Source organism: Etheostoma spectabile, chromosome 18 (genome assembly GCF_008692095.1).
Source record: "Etheostoma spectabile isolate EspeVRDwgs_2016 chromosome 18, UIUC_Espe_1.0, whole genome shotgun sequence".
In the NCBI taxonomy this organism is placed as follows: domain Eukaryota; kingdom Metazoa; phylum Chordata; class Actinopteri; order Perciformes; family Percidae; genus Etheostoma; species Etheostoma spectabile.
The window spans coordinates 8,420,522-8,438,326 of record NC_045750.1 but is presented as its reverse complement, the minus strand read 5'-3'; the positions used below and the strand labels follow the sequence as shown (position 1 = coordinate 8,438,326).

Genomic DNA, 17,805 nt, shown 5'->3' with positions numbered 1-17,805 from the left:
TAAAATTAGATTCTAACATATAATTAAAAGGTGCGTGAAATCAATGCATTCAGTATGTACATCACTTGTTCACATGTGTACCTGATTTTATTAACACTTTTCCAGAATTGTGCTTATCATTTAATATGTACTCTGCAAGGAAGCAATCCCGTATTTGCTTGAGTTACACCAAGATTTTTTGTTCATACAATACTGGTAGAAAAATACAATCGCAGCATGACTTACTAATAGTAACAATAACCAGCTAGAAAAAGTACCTTAGATTTGAGGTATGCTATCACAGCGTATATGGAACATGAGACTATAAAATAATACTGACACTGGGGTAGAGGAAGTAGCCCAAAGCTGGGCAGGTTACAGCAGATTGTTCTGTGTTTCTGAATGGAAGATGTTACACTGCAGCCACTTCAAGCAAGTGCTCCTCTTCTGTTTGGTGCCTTACTGCTTCATCAGAAAGCTATTTAACAATTGTGACAATAACACTATCCCAGTTGAGTGTACAATTTTGTACAATTCACACACACATATAATAAAATATTTGAGCCTTTTGTCTAGAAAATATATATTTACAATTATAAATAACTATTAAGATGGGATAGAAACATGTCTATGTGTTTGATAGATGACTTTGCATATAACTGAGATCAACAATGAACAAAGAAAAAAATTACTCATGATGACTCACACACAGACACACACACAGACACACACACACACAGACACACACACACACACAAAGAATAAGATAAAGAATTTTAAGAAACTTGAGTCCATCCCTGCAACATGTGAACCTCACCTCTTTCATAAATGAGGAGAATGTGCAAGTGAAAATCCAGTGACAATCACCACTGTCCATCCTTCATTTTTAAATCTCCAAGAACATTCGTTTTTCCCACTCCCATTACCCTGAGTCTCCGTGCAGTGACACCATGTGACGTCTAGCACAACCAGGAGGTGGGCACCCACTGTGGCTCAGTGTCCAACTTGTCTATGAGCCTGCGCAGCTCGTGGAAAGCCTGGTCTGGATCCATGTTCACAATGGTTGCATCAAAGAAGTGGCCGAAATTTTGCTCCATCTCGCGGGCCTTTTCAATAACCTCCTTTAGCTCTTCAGGCTGTACACAAAAAACGAGACGTTGCTTTTAAGACTCTTGTGTATTGTGTATTTAAAATACCAGGAGTAAAGTATTTCTGCCTGATAAAGACCCAGTGAGGACTCAAAACCGGACTTCAATTTTTTTTTTAATATTACATATTTCGTTGCTTGGCCTATGAGTGTCTGAAGTTTTCCTTTCTGTGATAAATATTAAATGCTTAATTTCGTTAAAATATGTTGCCTCTGTTATGTAAATACCTGTATACACTATGTACAAACTATGACATGTACAACGTACATACAGATTTATCTTTATGAGTAAAAAACTATTTTGCAGCTATGTAGCGGGTACCTTTGGTGTCGTCCCCCCTGTGGCCAGCAGGGTGCGTAGTCGTTCCTGAGAAGGAGGCGCAATAAAGATGACATAGGGCTTGAGGTTGGAGGACCTCAATATCTGCAGTGACTGACAAGAGGAAGAACAGGGACATATGAATATATGAAATGGAAGGAAAGACCAAACCAAGCACTTATATGTCATCTTCTTTACAGACTATACATTTATTTCTATATCAGACAGCAGTAATGAGTTTTTATCAACCCAAAAACAGTAAGATTTGTGGGATTTGAAAAGGCTTAATCATGTTCTGGCCATGCCACAATGGTTGAGATTAACACAGAGGGATGAAATGTGCTTTGACAGAAACAATGTTGGAAATTGTCCAGAAAGCAAGAGTACTCAGTCTCTTACCCTGGTGTGGAGGCAGAGCAAACAGATGCGTCCAGAGTTGATAATGTGTCGAACTGAGTCAGTGCTGGTGCCGTACAAGTTCTTCTCATATTCCCCCGACTCAATGAACTTCCCTGCCGCTAAGTCAGTATCAAAGGCAGGCCGACTCACAAAATGGTACTCGCGCCCATTCCGCTCATGTATCCTTGAGTTTCTTGTTGTGTCTGAGCCGTGAAGAAGGATGGATTAATTTGACTTATTACAAAAAAAATGTAAGTCGTCAGTTACATGTTTTGACATTAGAAATTAAAAAAAAGAAATTGCGGTCACAATTGTAGAAAGGTAGTATGTCAAACCCTAAAACACATTACGTTTCTCATCTGAAATTATGAATTGTTGATGAATATTTGATATTGCCTTGTCCATCATGCTTTGACAAAGCGTGGACTTACGTGGAACAGCAACAGCAAACTTTTCTGGTTCGATGGACAGAAGCCTCCGACGCAGCTCATCATGACCGCTTTTTGTGGGACCAATCAGAGCGATGGGACGTTTACGATTAGCAGGCTGGTGATAAAGCGACATCTCCTCATAGGTCAGGATGTCGTCGTAGTCTGAAGAGACAGTTGGGAGGGATTAATGAAACAACCTCGACTAGCATACTAAGTCCTTTCTAGCTCTTAGGCGGCTGTTCTGTAACTAACTTTGGCCTCTCTTTGGAGTCGGGTAAACACATATACATACATATCATTCCTGTGTTTGTGTGAACGTTTTGTCTTTTATAACAATGTCCTGCTTCCTATTCGACCCTCTGAGATACACATGAAATCGCAGTCTGCTACTGTTGACCACTGAGCAGTGTGTGTCTCTGTCTGAGTATTTATGTGTTTCTATGTGGTAACCAACAACATCACACATCCCTTCAAGCCATTTAAGCACCTGTTGGTGTCTCCTCTGATCCTCTGTGAAGACGGGAATAATCGGACTTGTGACACATGAGTCTGGACAAGCTGCCGTAAGAGTGGCAAGACATGTCAACTTCGGCTAGTGTGTGGGGTTAACACTGACAATGTGTGGACACTTGGAAGCTGCCCAGGATGGTGGTTAATGACAAGTGACAATTGGAGTTTTGTGGGTTAAGAGTGTAGCTTCTTCACAGTGGTTGTTGAGGAAGAGGGAGCACAATCTCAAACATGCAACCCACTTCTCAAAATGTTAAGCTTGTGAAGAGGCATAGAGAGATGAAAAAAGAAAGAAAATGTAGATTTATTCTTACCAGTATTTCTGCTCAAGGTAGATGTGCTCTTCTTCCTCTTTTTTATGTTTTTCTTTGCATACCAAAGCTTCCCTGGAGAAATGACAAGTCAGAAATGTTTGCTTTATCATTTCACTTTGTAACAACCATCTAGACAACACAAAATCTATTTTTATGTCAGTTAGGGTGGATGCAAAATGTTTGCAAATTATATCTTGTATTTTCCCCCCACATCGTGTGTGTTTCAAGATTTTCCACTTACCTTGGTGCTCTCGACTCCTGTCTGTCATAGTTCTCTTCAAGGTCTCTCTCTGTTGTTGGAAGCTTTTCCCTAAAAAAGGGAAAAGCAGAGATAAGCAGATCAACTCTCCAACACTGTAAATATAGATACACAAATCCAGTGTATTTTCTATTTCAAAAGCCCCTATCTATTTAAAACTGTATGGATTTGAACATTTTGGTTGGTGTTCAATTATATGTCTCTATAGATAGTTAATGAACAACATGCACAGCTGTAGGCACAGGAACAACACTCAGGAGCTGAAAAATTGAAAACATTACCAACAAGTCTAAAACTTCTCCTAGAACAGTTTTTCATAATCTTCCTAGACTTTCCAGACGTGTTGAGCAGGTAAAAAGAGGTCCCTCTTTCCATTTTTCAATGCTTAACTTAATTTTCTTCCAGCCACAACAGACGTAAGTCAGAGTAATCACAAATAATTCTTAGGTGTTTGTTTTAAATCTCCTTAATGTGCCAGGTGGGTGGTGTTTCCTGCCAGGATAGTAGTGCCAAGTTTGTTATTAGTCACAGACAACGTGTGTATACTTTACTGTGATTGTATTCTGAAGTATTACCAAGGATGAATGAGGAAGTCCTGTCTAGTTTACTATGTATTATTAATACGCTTGTATCAAGTATCATTTTTTATGTGCGTATTATGATTTTTTTTAATCTTATGACATAAGCAATTTACAGTTTGTAGTTACATGTAAGTCACGCATATGTGTGTTTGTCCCTGCAGTTGTTATCTGCCCTTGTGAAGCGTTAAACTAGAGATTGATATTCAGCCCTGGTCTGATCCCTACCTGGAATGAGTCCAGCCAGAGGCTGGTTGTCCTCATCTCCGTCCCTGTATGCCTGCCACCAGCTGGGGTCGTCCTGGCTGATAACGTGGAGGATGTCCCCCTTCTGGAAGGATAGGCCCAGCTCCCGACACGGCAGGAAGGGGTCATCGGAGGGGTCGTAGTCAAAGTAAGCTCGTACATGCATCTAAGGACAGGGTTTACAATGTCAAGGTTGGCTTTGAATGCATGCATACAGGCATTTTTATACATACACACACAACCACATCATTAAAGACTTACCACAGTCTGTCTGTGTGGGGCAGGTTTAATCTGAGAGCTCGGGATGAGGAGGAAGGTCAGGGTGCCTTGCATTTGTTGCTGAAAAGATGAGAAGCAAGAAATTAAACATGGCAGGGATCACATTTCAGTAAAACAATATGAAATGTATTTACCTCAAATTTGCAGTTGGATGTCTATTCTAATTTTGAGAGTTTTAAAAATTAAAAAACAACAGCTCCGCTATTCTTGTTAAATTATGTTCAATTACATTATAATTGTCACGGAAAAGAAGAGGTTACTTTTTTCAGAAATCAGTGTGTCTATATTGAGTATACGAAGAATAACTGATAGTGAGAGTAAAACCCACAAACAACCACCTAATTACATGTCTGTGGCTAAACATGCTTGTCATACTAATTTTGCATTAATCTAGAAGTGAATTTGCATTGTCTGTGAAACCTAATGTCAATGGTACAAGTAAGACCACCATTTTTTAATAAATTTTAATGCCTTTTATGGCTAAAATGTACATACTTTTTGTTTTCAAGACATTTCAAGCACCTCACATGAATTAAAATAAATGTAATTTCCCACAAATCACTGTAAATACTAATGGATAACTTCTGGTCCTCACCAGTAAGTCGTGGACTTCATTGACGTGTTTCCCACGGAGAGAAATCCCATTAATTTCCAGGATCTCATCTCCCTCACTGAGAAGGCCACTCCTCTCTGCTGCTCCACCTTTCACCACACGACTCACCACCACACTGTCCATGTCGTTACGTACTGTCGCACCCTGATGGCCACGCGCACACACACACGCACACACATTAGAAGGAGAGGCAACAGCTTGAATATATCATTGTGTCTTGCTCAATGTTTTCAAAACGTCCCTTTGGAGCTCACACTGACAGGCATTTTGCTGCCCTGTTGGTTTGTGGGTACACTGACACACCCAGATGATAAATGACTGGTGGAGCATGGCGAACGCTGACTATAGAGGCTCTGTCACTGGACGTACACACAATACACAACAACTTAACAATAAATAACACAATAACACACATGCTTAGGATCCATATATGTTCCTTTAAATAACACTAATTGAATGCTGCATGGGTGTTTTTAAATTTTCATTGTATTGTAGTTATATACAGTGCCAACTTAGGTTTTTGAATGTGTACACAACTATTCTTGTTTTGGTTGTGAAGCTGTGGAAAAATATATAAAGATATTATATGTAAACAGCAATAACAGAAGGTAGCAGCAGTGTCTCAAAAAGACTAATAGATGGCGTCTTACCAGTGGCGTGTCGCGGGCCTTCTCCAGCCGCACCAATTTAACTGTCTCTCCATGGTACTCAACCACATCTTCCTCTGACATTTCCTGCCCTGCCACACTGTCATGGGCCTGCATCAGTGCCTGCCACATTAAACAAACACAGAAAGAAAGACACATAGAGACAACCAGTACGGACACACAGAATGTTTTACAAACACATAACAGACAGAAACAGAATAAAAGAGGCAGCGTGAGGTACAGAGAATGAATGCATGACTGGATTCTGAATAGATGTCTGTATAGATTTTGTCCTTTATAGCAACTATAGTTGGTAATGATCATAAATCATGGCATGGTTTTCAATACTACACACATTTATTAAGTGGTTTGCACTTGTTAGTGTAAACGGAAGAAAAACAAATTTCAAAAACTCTTTCCTTAAACATGCACCTGCTACCAGAAGCCTACCTACTCCCCATCTTTTTAACAAGACCAGTCAGCAAACCCACCTCTAAGCCAGAAATAATACAGAGAGTGCTCCTTCACTTTATTTAATGTGACAAGCAATCCGTAGCCCACAATTAATAACCGTCGGTCCAAATTAGTTTTTCTACCCTGCAGCGGAGGGGACCTAAGAGAGCGGAGGTCGGGCTAAGCTTTGGCGTCCACACAATCCATCTTAATCTCCACCTGCATTTAGGGGTCAGAATCCACCGCCATCAATCATGAAACACCTTTGGCTTCCCTGCTCGCGAGAAAACGGTGTCCTAGAAAAATGTGAAATGGAGACAGGTGGACTTGAGGGGGCCCTATTCCTTTCACACATGTACCTGTCCGTTAGTGTTGGGTATGAGATTGTTTATCTGTACAGACTACAGGGTGACTCACTGCTCCGCGCAGAGAAACCAACACAATCTGTTCCACTTTCTGTGCCACAAGGCAGGCTAGCATCACATTATACTGCCCCCACTGGCTACATGGATCCGGCTAAGTGGAGGGGTTAACAGGGCAATGAGAGAATTGGTAGTTCACAGTCACGTAGGTCAAACATCAGACCCCTGGCGCTCCTCTGTCAAAGCCCTCAACCATAAAATCACAGCAGCATCATCCACCTGAGGGCTTTTCTCACCTTACTGCCTTACTAATAGACGCTGATGTTTTATAATGTGGCGACATTTTTTCTACAGAAGAATCACTGAAGTTTAAACTGACAAATGTAGAGCATCAGCAGTTCAAGCCACCTCAAAACAATGCAGTTTGGATTTCTATTTGATTATTTTCATGTTACCAAATGCTAAACAGATGTCCTACTAAAAAGATGCACAGGTAGTGTAAGGCTTTCTTTTATGTGACTACCTGTACTTACACAGCTATGGAGGTGGCCTGCCTGTACCTGTGATGTCTAATCATTTTTGTACAGATAGAGCATGTGGGGCACCTAAGAGGAACATCTTAATTGTCCATCTAGTTGGCTGTGCCAGCAGCAGCATAGGCAATGATTCGTATGATCCTTACTAAACCGGTTACAGCCAAATTGGACCTGGTTAAACTCTATCAGCATGCTAGGAGACAAAGAGACATATGTTACATCTTGTAACTATCTGGCAACATTACTGTATTCAAGAGAAGCATCAACCTCATCAACAGGACAATATTTGCAGCCACAGGAGTGCATCTTATTAAAATATGGCTTTTATTTATATATAGACTAAACTACTGTATATCATTGTAGAGAAATTGCCACCAAAGCCACAGACTGTCTTCAACACAACAAACACAATACATAACATAAATCAGCAGGATCTTTTACATTTCTCATTGCCTTTTACTCCTAATTAATTAATAAAAAATAGAATTGCACTCTGTTGCAAGAACGCACCAATCATGCTTTTTTATTACCAAGAGAATTGGCCCACATTCCAACCTAATTTACATAATGGCTTTTCTTGAGACCCACTAGATTAATTAATTGACTTTTTTTACACCCTGAAACAACTAATAATAATAATAATAATAATACATTTTATTTAACAGCACCTTTCTGAGCACTCAAGGTCGCTTTACAGACAATAAAAGACAGAATAATAACAAATGATCAAATGAATTTGTCATAAAAGATTGCATCCGAAAAACAAGAACAAATTCCTTCCAGGTTATGGTACACCAACATGACATGAACTCATGACTTTCTTCATAAACTTCACTTATGCACTTATGAAACCATTGTATATATCCTGCACTTACTGCTATTGCACTTCTGGTTAAACCCAAACTGCATTTCGTTGCCTTGTACCTGTACATATATAATGACAATAAAGTTGAATCTAATCTAATCTAATAAAGTGCCTTTCTATTTTTCACTATTTTCTGATGTACAGTATATTGTATCATAATGAAGATATCTGTCATTTGGTCTACCTTTTCCTTTAGTATTTATGATGGCAAAAGGTGGTAAAGTGCTACAAAAAAAAATACTTTAAAATCATTGTCACTTTGCTATTATAATTTCTGGAGTATTGCACCTCTTTTTGTCTGACAGTGAAATATTTCTTTCAATATCTTAAAATGTAACATAAAAAACATTCTATGTATCGTTAGTATGCTCATGTTCTGTGCATGTTTACGCAAAGACCGGATGAGATTTTGTGAATTGCACTTGACAGCTGCACTCCACAACCTTCAATAAACATGCTTGAGGAAGAAAAAAGAAAAAAGGAGGCAAAATGAATAACAAGATTCTATTCACTGGATGCACTTTATCAACTTAATATGCACATTAGCACAATTTGTTGTATTTGATTTTTTGTTGTTGATATTATGTAGCCAACTGTAGGCATACAGTATGTCTACTTTATAACTTGTAAATCTGTAAAACTTTAATAACGCTCTATTAAAAAAAAAAGCTAAGTGAAACTTTCCTTCAATTCCCTTTGAGTTGGTAAGCAGGTAAGTCCCATTTTTTCCTTTGATAGTGTGTAAATTATTATATACTTAATCCTGACTTCTGAAATACCAGTCGAGGGTGCAATAGAAACAATTACCCTATTGGAATAAGTACAGCACAACAATAATTATATTTCCAGTATTCCAATTATTAGTGTATTCACTTAAAAAAATAAGGTAATCTATAAGGTTGTGCTGAGCCTAATTGGTATTGCCTTATAATAATATTATTGTTATTATTATAAATCACAACTGGCAAGCTGACATCTGACCTGGAGATGAGGATTGGTGAGCAGAGCCTTGAGCTCCAAACCGTCCATCTGTTGGCTGGACTGGAGCATCTTTTGAACCTGAACAGAAACACAGACACCAAACTATGGTGTGTTTATAGTCTCAAGTCACTAGAACCAAAGTCATGTCAAGAATAAATCATGTTTCTTAAAACAAAAGGAATATCCTGTAAAACTGTGACTCTGTGAAGTCAGATTTGACTCTATTTCTGGCAGTATACTCCGTCAGAAATGCTTGTCAGAGGGTTGAATAGCTTTGAAAACCGAGTGTCAGAGTGTTTCTATAACTTAAATTCAATCAATCAATCACTCAATTAATCCAACTGTGTGGATGTTAGAAAGGAGCCAGGGCTTGAACTTCTCTCTCAAGCAACATGCGATGTGAACAACCAAGTGCAACACTATGAATGTGAACATGTATTCCTCTGCCCCCGTATTTAATGATTATTGACTATTGTGGGTGTGGCTGTTAGGAACAGGTAAAAACACATTTGTTTTCCGAGGTGGTTGGACAACACGTCGTACAAACTAGTATTTTTTTTTTTCCAGCACTAGCTGGCCCTAAACCATTTGTCTCAAGTCCCCACATCTGACATTGAAAAACATTAATGGGATGCATTCTTTGGATTTTGGTGACTCAATGACCCATTTACTAGCACAGACGTCAGGGCAGATTGTCAATTTTTTTCACATCATATCTCAGTTCTATTTGTGCATAGATATCCCAAAGACAAAACATCCAAAAACCTCATGAGTGGTTTACGATAATAACCTTTCCTTTTCCAACAGGTTCGACATTTGGTGCAAACCCTTTGCTTGTATCCTTTACTTGGTCGGAGTACCTTTTTCACATTTCTTTTAGCATTTTGCTGAGACTAACATTTTCCATCAGGATTTCTTTTCTGCAAAAGCTTATACTCTACAGTAATGTCCATTATGAATTAAATTAAGAAGAACCTAACTAGTTTCATAGTTGAGAGGCCCAGGTTGACCCAACACCAACTACCTATTGTAGGAATCCTATAAAACACCAGTGGAAACTGTATAGTAATCCCACAGAGACACATGTTTAGGGCTCCACATTTCACACCACCAAAGTTGGAGAAACCAAAGCTGCACAAATATCTACAGTATATAAAGTCTAGACACTAAAACTACAGTAAACTAAACCTATACATAAAAAAATCATGTTGTCTTGCTACACAGTTACACTTACACAGGTGCTGCCTTTAACACTAAAACACAATCCAGGATTCATTTTCATTGTGTTTACACCTGAATGTTGTATTTAACCAGATTAAACAAGCATAAACTTGGAATACACCTATCCAAACTGTAGCTCTCTCTTCTCTTCAATGGCTTTTAGAGTTTCCACTCTGCTGCATTTGTATTTCTTTTCTTCTCTCTGTTACATGGTTCTATTTTAATCTTTGTGTTGTCATTTAGTGGGAAGATGCTATTGTTTGTACCCTGGACTTTGCACTGAATCACAACAGTAGGCATTTTGGTGTTCTGTTGCTCTGTCTTTCTGCCTCTGCGTCTTCCTCTTCATTGCCTGTTTGGAGCTTAGTTCATCCATTACACTAATCAAAGCTCTCACTAACAAGATGACGCCCCCCCGCCCCCCAGCAGCACTGCACCTCGGCCCACACTGCTGTAAGCTGCTGGAGTTTCTTTTTCTAGCCGCCCAGATCCTGGCCTCCTTCTTTAGTGTGCTGCACCGCTCAGCCAGCACCAAGGGCTGCTGGGAGATTAGTTTACCCAACAGTCAATCTGAGTGTCACACAGCACAGCCACTTACTTTAGACACACTGCAGCTCAAACTATTACGCACTGTTTAAGCGCAGGAAGACATGTTTTGTGTGTGTGTGTGTGTGTGTGTGTGTATGTGTGTGTATGTGTGTGTGTGTGTGTGTGTGTGTGTGTGTGTGTGTGTGTGTGTGTGTGTGTGTGTGTGAAGCAAAACAGATCATCTTACTCAGCACCTCTTTCCTTAAACCACTCCTCTCAAGACTAGAATTCAAATATTCTGCAGCAGTACTGCTTGGTGTACTTTGAATGAACTCTAAGAGCCTGTTTCGTCAAAACAAGGTTGACTCTTAGACATCAGCTAGAAATCATACTGCACCAGTTTGACTGTGTTAGCCTGTATAACATATTTTCATGTCGTACCTATCCAACGTGGACACTAATCCTAGTGAAGTGCCTATTCTGGATGTAGCCTGTCATTGCTGTATAGAGCTTCTACCTAATTCATAGCAAACCATGTCACAATTTCTGTCTATTTACGAGAACCAAACTCTCTGTGACTTAACGTGCAAAAGCTTGGCTCTGCAGGGACACAAGTCAATTACTGTTGCTTTGCTTCAGTAGAGACCAAATGGCTTGTGTTTTGTCAACAAGGAAGTCAGGTGTGGCACATTCCCACCTATTTAAACGTGACTACCAGGATGGTTTCTTGCTTTCTGTCACTCTCTGTACTGGGGCTCAGGAGTCAGCACTGTCAACTTTTATAGACTGTTAAAGAGGAAACACTAATTGGTGTACAAAGGATTAAAAAAACAAAACACTGTGATGTTTTATAGAGCGTATTTTCAAACCACTGAAAAAACCAAACAATATATTTACACTTTGGTTCATGCCTTCCTCCTTTTCCTTCCTTGTCCATCTCTAACATAGAGCAGCTCCCTGTTATCTTAACCTCTTATAACCCTAATAAAATCTCCTTGTAAAATTTTTCTTCCCTCTGCCTCTTCATCATCACCTCAAACAAAGATTTGTCATGCTTCATTGAGATTGTTCAGAAACTTCACCCACAGAGGTGCTTGCCTCTTAATGTAAACTAATCGTGGTCCAAAACACAAATTGGCTAATACCATATGTTCATGCCTGTATGCACAAACTGCCTCATCTGTGGAGACCCCTGCTTGTCTCATGAGCAATGGAACAGATTTTGTGATATGGTTAAAAATGTCTAAAAAATTCCCTGTTTCAGTCAACGTGCTTTAACACTTTTTTTTTTAAAGTTTGTTTTGAGTTTAATGAGTTGTTTCAAAATGACCATTATGCGTACCTCCTGGCAGAGATCCTTTGCTTGTGCTGTGAGGGGCGAGTTGGGACTGACTCTGGTCATCTGCTGGGATACAGCACTGTAGATGGTGTAGGCATTCTTGAAGTCCTCCTTGGCAAGGAGCTGCATTATCAGCTCTGCATCCTGCTGGCTCTGCGCATCAGTCAGGCAGTGCTGCGCCCACTTCAGAGCTTGCAGCAGGTCCACCAGTTCTGAGAAAGAGGCAGAGACAGTGAGGGGGACAGTACAGAGGCAATACAAAGAAATACAGGAGCAAGTCTTTCATCTCGTGATTCAAGAATACTCAAAGCGCTAAGAGTTATGGGTGTGCTTTTGCTAATAAGGGTTCCAATTGTCTGTTGTTTTTAAAACCATATTATTTCTAAGAGAAAGTTACAATACAAATAATATGCAAACATCAAAATTCCTTTTGTTTTGTTTTCACTAAATGTTAGTAAACCTTGGAACTCCCTATTCGTCTTGAAGGTCTAGACTCCTCCTCTTCTCTGTAACCTTTTTTCCTCCTTCCACCGTCTTTGATCCCAGTAAAGAACTTCCAACCCTCACCTTTCAACTTACCAACTACAGCCTCCTGGGAGCATGAGTCTTTGGTGGCCTTTTCCTTCCCCTCAAAGGTAGGATTGTCAATGCCCACCTTGGGGTTCTGTGACAGCTTCTTGAGCCTAAGTGAAGCATTGGGGTCTATGTCGTGCTTCCCCCTGCTGTCCTCCTCTCTCTTCTTCTTAAGTTCCTCCTGGTAGTGTTGAATCCTCTCCATGTGGGCACTGCAGTGTGGAGATTTGACAAGGCAAAGTTCCTCTCCTGGACAGTCCACTGCCCTTTCCCTGTGGCTCTTGGCCTGACCAGAGGCCTCTTGTACATAACCGTTCATATGGGACATGATCATCCCTGCTGCAGCAGCATCCAGCTCAAACCAATGTTCACTGAGATCTGCTTGAGTGATACGAGGCACTGCTCAAAACAGAGGCCATTTCACGGCAATGAGAGGATGTCAGCCTGTGTTCTTTCTGTGATCTGTCATCCTGAAATACAAACAGAGGGTTACAATGTATTTTCATTTCTATTTTAAGCACATGTATTTACTTTACTTTACATAAGTGGATACATTCTAAACAAAGTCAAGTAAAAAAAGGTAAACAAAATTCAGAAAAGATTAGAAAAAAAAAATACTATCCTTGTTGATGAAACAAACAAAAGTTGAAGGTTGTCATTGGCGGATAGGATGTGCCTCAGTTTGCACCAATGATTGATAGCTTAATTGACAATAATAAAGATACTAGAGAACTTTGGAGCCTTGGTTGTCGACACATTCCCTTGTTTATAATTTAGAGGCGGTGAAGGGTGAATCTGGGGTTATTTTATTTTCCCATTACATTAATACATTTTTTTTTTTCCCTTCCAGCAGGCAACCTGTTGACCAGGGCAACTTTTACTCCTACCTCCTGGTCTATCACACCACTAATCTAACACCTGACATGGAAAGATCCCTGGCCTGTGGCCTCCGTCACCTTAAATCCTTTCAGTTCAGCATCATCCAGCCATTTACTTGGGTACACCTGTTCCCAACTGTCCTGTCCTCATGGACAGCTTAATAAAAAATATCCATCTGTAGCCTACAGTATATGCGGATGCCCCCAAAAATATATTGCATTTGATTTTGCATATTTCCTGGAAGCTTTATTGTAAAAAAGATAAAAACTTAACATTTAATGACATATTTTTAGTGCATGGAGGAAAAAACTTCAAATCCCAAAAGGATAGACATGGCTTTCTCACTGAGAGCCATCTTATGTCATATACACGTCACCCGCTACCTCATGACGGCCCTCCCCCTCTTCTACCTACTTCCCACAGCTAATTACGTTTGGCAGGTTATACCCCAGCTTTTGGACCAAGCTCCCGAACCCCTCCCCGGCGGAAGCATTTAGCTCCGTTTAGAGTGGCGGTGTTCAGATAACAAACAGCAGAAACTGCCAGTGTGCCATCTGTTCCTGTGGGCTTAATTAATCCTGGGATCTCATGCCCTACTCTAGCTCAGTGGCCACAACAGCACTGGGTCACACACACACCAACCACTAACAAAAAAAAGAGGTAATAACAATAATTTGGTGTCAGTTAGATATGTTGAAAAAGTTTACACAATTACAGAGATGGTGACATATTTCTGTAAAATTAAATAAGAGCTAATCATGTCATGTGATGTCAAATTAGACAGTGACAATAAAAGCAACAACTTTTCCCGCTTCGGTCCCCCTATAGGTTAGAAGCGTAATTGTCCGATTATGTCTCATTGGAACTACAGCTCTGCTACCCAATCTGGCAAACTTGTATAGTGCAGTTATAGCCGGTAGAGATCCGCAAAGCGAATGCAGTGAAAGTGCCGTTCACCCTGTTACGAGTTGATGAACCACTAAAACAATTTTGGAATCATTATTTCAAGTTACAAAAAGTTCTCTAAAAATGAACCGTGTAAGGTGACACTGAAAGGTCAGAAATATAAAATAATCACAAAGTAACTGACAGAAGAAAGGTTAGCGAGAGATGCACCAAAACACAGGCACAAACTTTGACAAATGAAAAGGATCTATTTAAAGTTCAAGTTAAAGTGGGTAAACTAGGACTTCCATTACAGTTTCAAAAATAAACCAACATAGTACCATCTTGTCCTGATAATAGCCTGTCCTCCAACAACATTTTGATCATCACATTTCACGTCAATCGATCGGATGTACAACAAATCCAGAATTTATTAGTGAAAATAATGCTAGGTTATCAATAATTTGAAAGCAGTGCTGTTACCTCACTTTGTGTGCAAATATCCCTACTGCGGGACTAATAAAAGGATTATCATTTGTTGAAAACAACTCAAGATGTATTTAGTTGCTGAATAAGGCTGTGGGATATGGCTAAAATATCTGGATAATGCTGTGAACCTTGAGTTTAGAATCATTCCTCACAGAAAGTCCATTGGTAGGTTTCAACCTACTTCTCAAAGACTACTTTGTCTAAACAGTTCCTATAGTTAATTGTGAAAGGGGCCTTTCCTATGCTGGCATACCTAATATAACCCCACTTATCTAAAGACTATTAACTATTCTTATATTTTCTAATCTCTTATTCCAGTTTTGTGATGTAATTTCTGACATGTCCTAATAAGTTATTTCCCTCTGAAACTAAGATTTTGTTTTATAGTCGCAGAGGAAGATTTGTTTTCACAGCCAGTACAACACTGAAACATACCAATATAGACAGAAATCTTCATGCTTTAGCTTGACATATGCTCCTGTTTTTGTCATGATAGCATAACTTTAGGCTACTTTCTAATTAAATAGAAATACTCTTTAGTCCACTCAGTGAGTTATTGATTTTAGAATTTGCTCAGAAAAACACTTGTATGAATGCAACTCAGTTACAGCTCCTAAAGCAGAAGTCAGTGAGTTGTCAGGCTACTAGAATATGGTATCAAAGCTAGCTAAAGTGATGGGTAAACTCAGTTGTGGTTGGTTTACCTTCCACCACCAGATCTCTGGCTATAATTAGCTACATGCATACATCTTAAAAGTGAAAATAGAAAATATTCTCATACATAAGTCATAACTTTAGTTTTGCGGTTTAAAACTTAGCAGCTTGTCTTGAAGTAACGTTTCATTAGGGTAACGTTACACGTAACGTTATTTCAATAAATCACTAGATTAATCACTAGATACATTTTGAAGAAATAATAATAGGCTTGGTGCAACTTTACGAAAGAGCAATGCTGTAGCACATTCATACACAGCAGCAACATCAGACATACATTTAAAAGACACTGTTGTAAAGTTTAACGCCACTGTGTAAAATGTAACTTGTACTAACAATAGAAGCCAACTTAGCTTAGCAGCCTGGTACCGCTAACTGCGTAACTTAGCTTAACGTTAGCTGTCCCGTACATACTGCGTGTACTCACCACTTCAAAGATAGGAAGCTGAACGGCTTTAGGCAAGCAGCAGTTATTCCTTTATAATTCCACGCTCTGGAATGTGTGTTTTATTCACACACGGCGAGGAAAAGCACAAGTTCTCTCCTGGTCTTCGCAGGACCGCGTTCAGCCGCTGCAGCGAGTTTTGTCCCACAGCCGACTCGGGACACTTGTGGCCATTGCTGTAAAACTGTGTTTTCAGTCGTCTCCCTGGCAACACTGGACCCCACAGCGCCCCCCTCTGCCAGACACGTAATGACCAAATCTCAGCCAAGGGTGATATACAGTTTAAAAATAAAAGTAGGAATCCATCAAAGCCCTGTATTTAAAATATTACTTACTTAAACTATACCCTGGCCACTTTATTAGGCACACGTGAATTAAATAGTGATACATTTTGTTATTACATTTGAGTCACCGGGCCACATCATATGTAGTTATAAATGATTAATGATTCATGAAAATATGTCCAGTAAATGTAGAGTAAAATAAAAAAAAAAGCACTAAAATCCCAAATTAAGTGGTGCGCCATGTGTGTTTTGTGTAGCGATACATTTTGGTATTAAATTCGAGCAACTGCCATTATTTTCCATTAAAATATTTATGTAAAAATAAATTAATATACACATTACAGTAGTAATGAAAATAAGTGTCCTATATGAGACCAATTAAGTGTAATTTTCACTAATATCAGCTTTCAGTATATCAGTCAGCTTTAGAAAAAACATAAAAAAGAAATGAAAATTTGAAATCATCACAACCTGCAAACATGAATAACCACAGAATTAAATTTCAGGCCAATCGTTGATAACTTTCTTTTAAAACAACTGACCGCAGACAATGTTATAAATGTAAAAATACTAGTTTACTGATGGCTCAGGTGTGAATTACAAATAAGCAGTGGGAATTGCAAGGTAGTGCTTTTCTTTGCAAATTATCACACACAAAACACAGATTACTGTCAAACATTTTATTTAGTGAATTTACTGTACCTGCAATTTAAACATTCCAGCTTTCTCATGCCTGCAGACCCTAAATGATCACTAACTATCCTGCCATCTATTTCGTTTCCCACTAGCCTCACCTCTTGTAAAATTTGAAACTCATGATGCAAGTCAGAGCAGAAATGCTTGTTACTCTGTCAGTGTATCCTCTAAAAAATAAAAATGCACCTATTTTACTTGAGGGCGTGAAGAATTTTCCATTATTTTCTACAATCATCTTCACAGTGATCCCCTTACATACCACCCATTCACATAGATTAATTTAACTAAGTTCTTGTCACATTACTATTAATCATCACCAACTAATGGGATATGCTGTCATTTCACCTTGCAGAGCAGAACAGAAATTGTCTAATCTCATGCAGCCTCAGAAATATCTACACTAAAGCCTGAAGCTGCCTTTTTTTCCTGCTGAATTTTCTATTAGGTTAATCCTTTCTGACACCGCTGTGCTTAACCTCTTTTCCTCATTAGGCTCTCTCCTGCCAGTTCCCAATTCTTAAACACTAACTTTCCTAGAAAGAATGACAGTTAAAATCCCCTTTGCTTTGCAGTGCTTCATTCAAATGCAGCTGTTTTTTCTTCTTTTATCATCTAAGAAGCAGTGGGGGATGAAGTACTCAGATACTTTACTTTACTTAAGTAAGTAGTAAGTTAAAATATCACAAGTTAAAGTACTTGTTCTGCAGAAAAATAGCCCCTGTGACTGACTGTTAAATTATATATGTGACAATATTAGATTATGTTATGCTGATAATAATGTGTAAGTAGCATTTTACTGTTATAGCTGGCTGACATGAGCCCATTCCAAACATT

The 17,805-nt window shown here is 39.1% G+C and overlaps 1 protein-coding gene across 5 annotated transcripts; it reads right to left on the bottom strand.

Moving 5' to 3' along the window:
• Nucleotides 1–63: 63 nt before the first annotated feature.
• On the bottom strand, nt 64–16,205 carry pals1b (protein associated with LIN7 1, MAGUK p55 family member b). 5 transcript variants are annotated; one of them, XM_032542604.1, is made up of 14 exons: nt 15,974–16,205; nt 12,574–13,049; nt 12,010–12,218; nt 8,919–8,996; nt 5,725–5,844; nt 5,057–5,218; nt 4,444–4,521; nt 4,165–4,348; nt 3,341–3,409; nt 3,100–3,171; nt 2,276–2,437; nt 1,845–2,047; nt 1,449–1,559; nt 64–1,115 (listed from the first exon to the last, which is right to left on the bottom strand). In XM_032542604.1, the coding sequence occupies exons 2-14, from the start codon at nt 12,911–12,913 to the stop codon at nt 939–941; spliced, it is 1,965 nt and encodes a 654-aa protein (XP_032398495.1). In that variant the 5' UTR covers nt 12,914–13,049; nt 15,974–16,205; the 3' UTR covers nt 64–938. The 5 variants fall into 5 exon arrangements, with proteins under 5 accessions (XP_032398495.1, XP_032398497.1, XP_032398496.1 ...); XM_032542606.1 differs by having other exon boundaries at nt 5,725–5,832; XM_032542605.1 differs by having other exon boundaries at nt 12,586–13,049.
• Between the last annotated feature and the right edge of the window lie 1,600 nt (nt 16,206–17,805).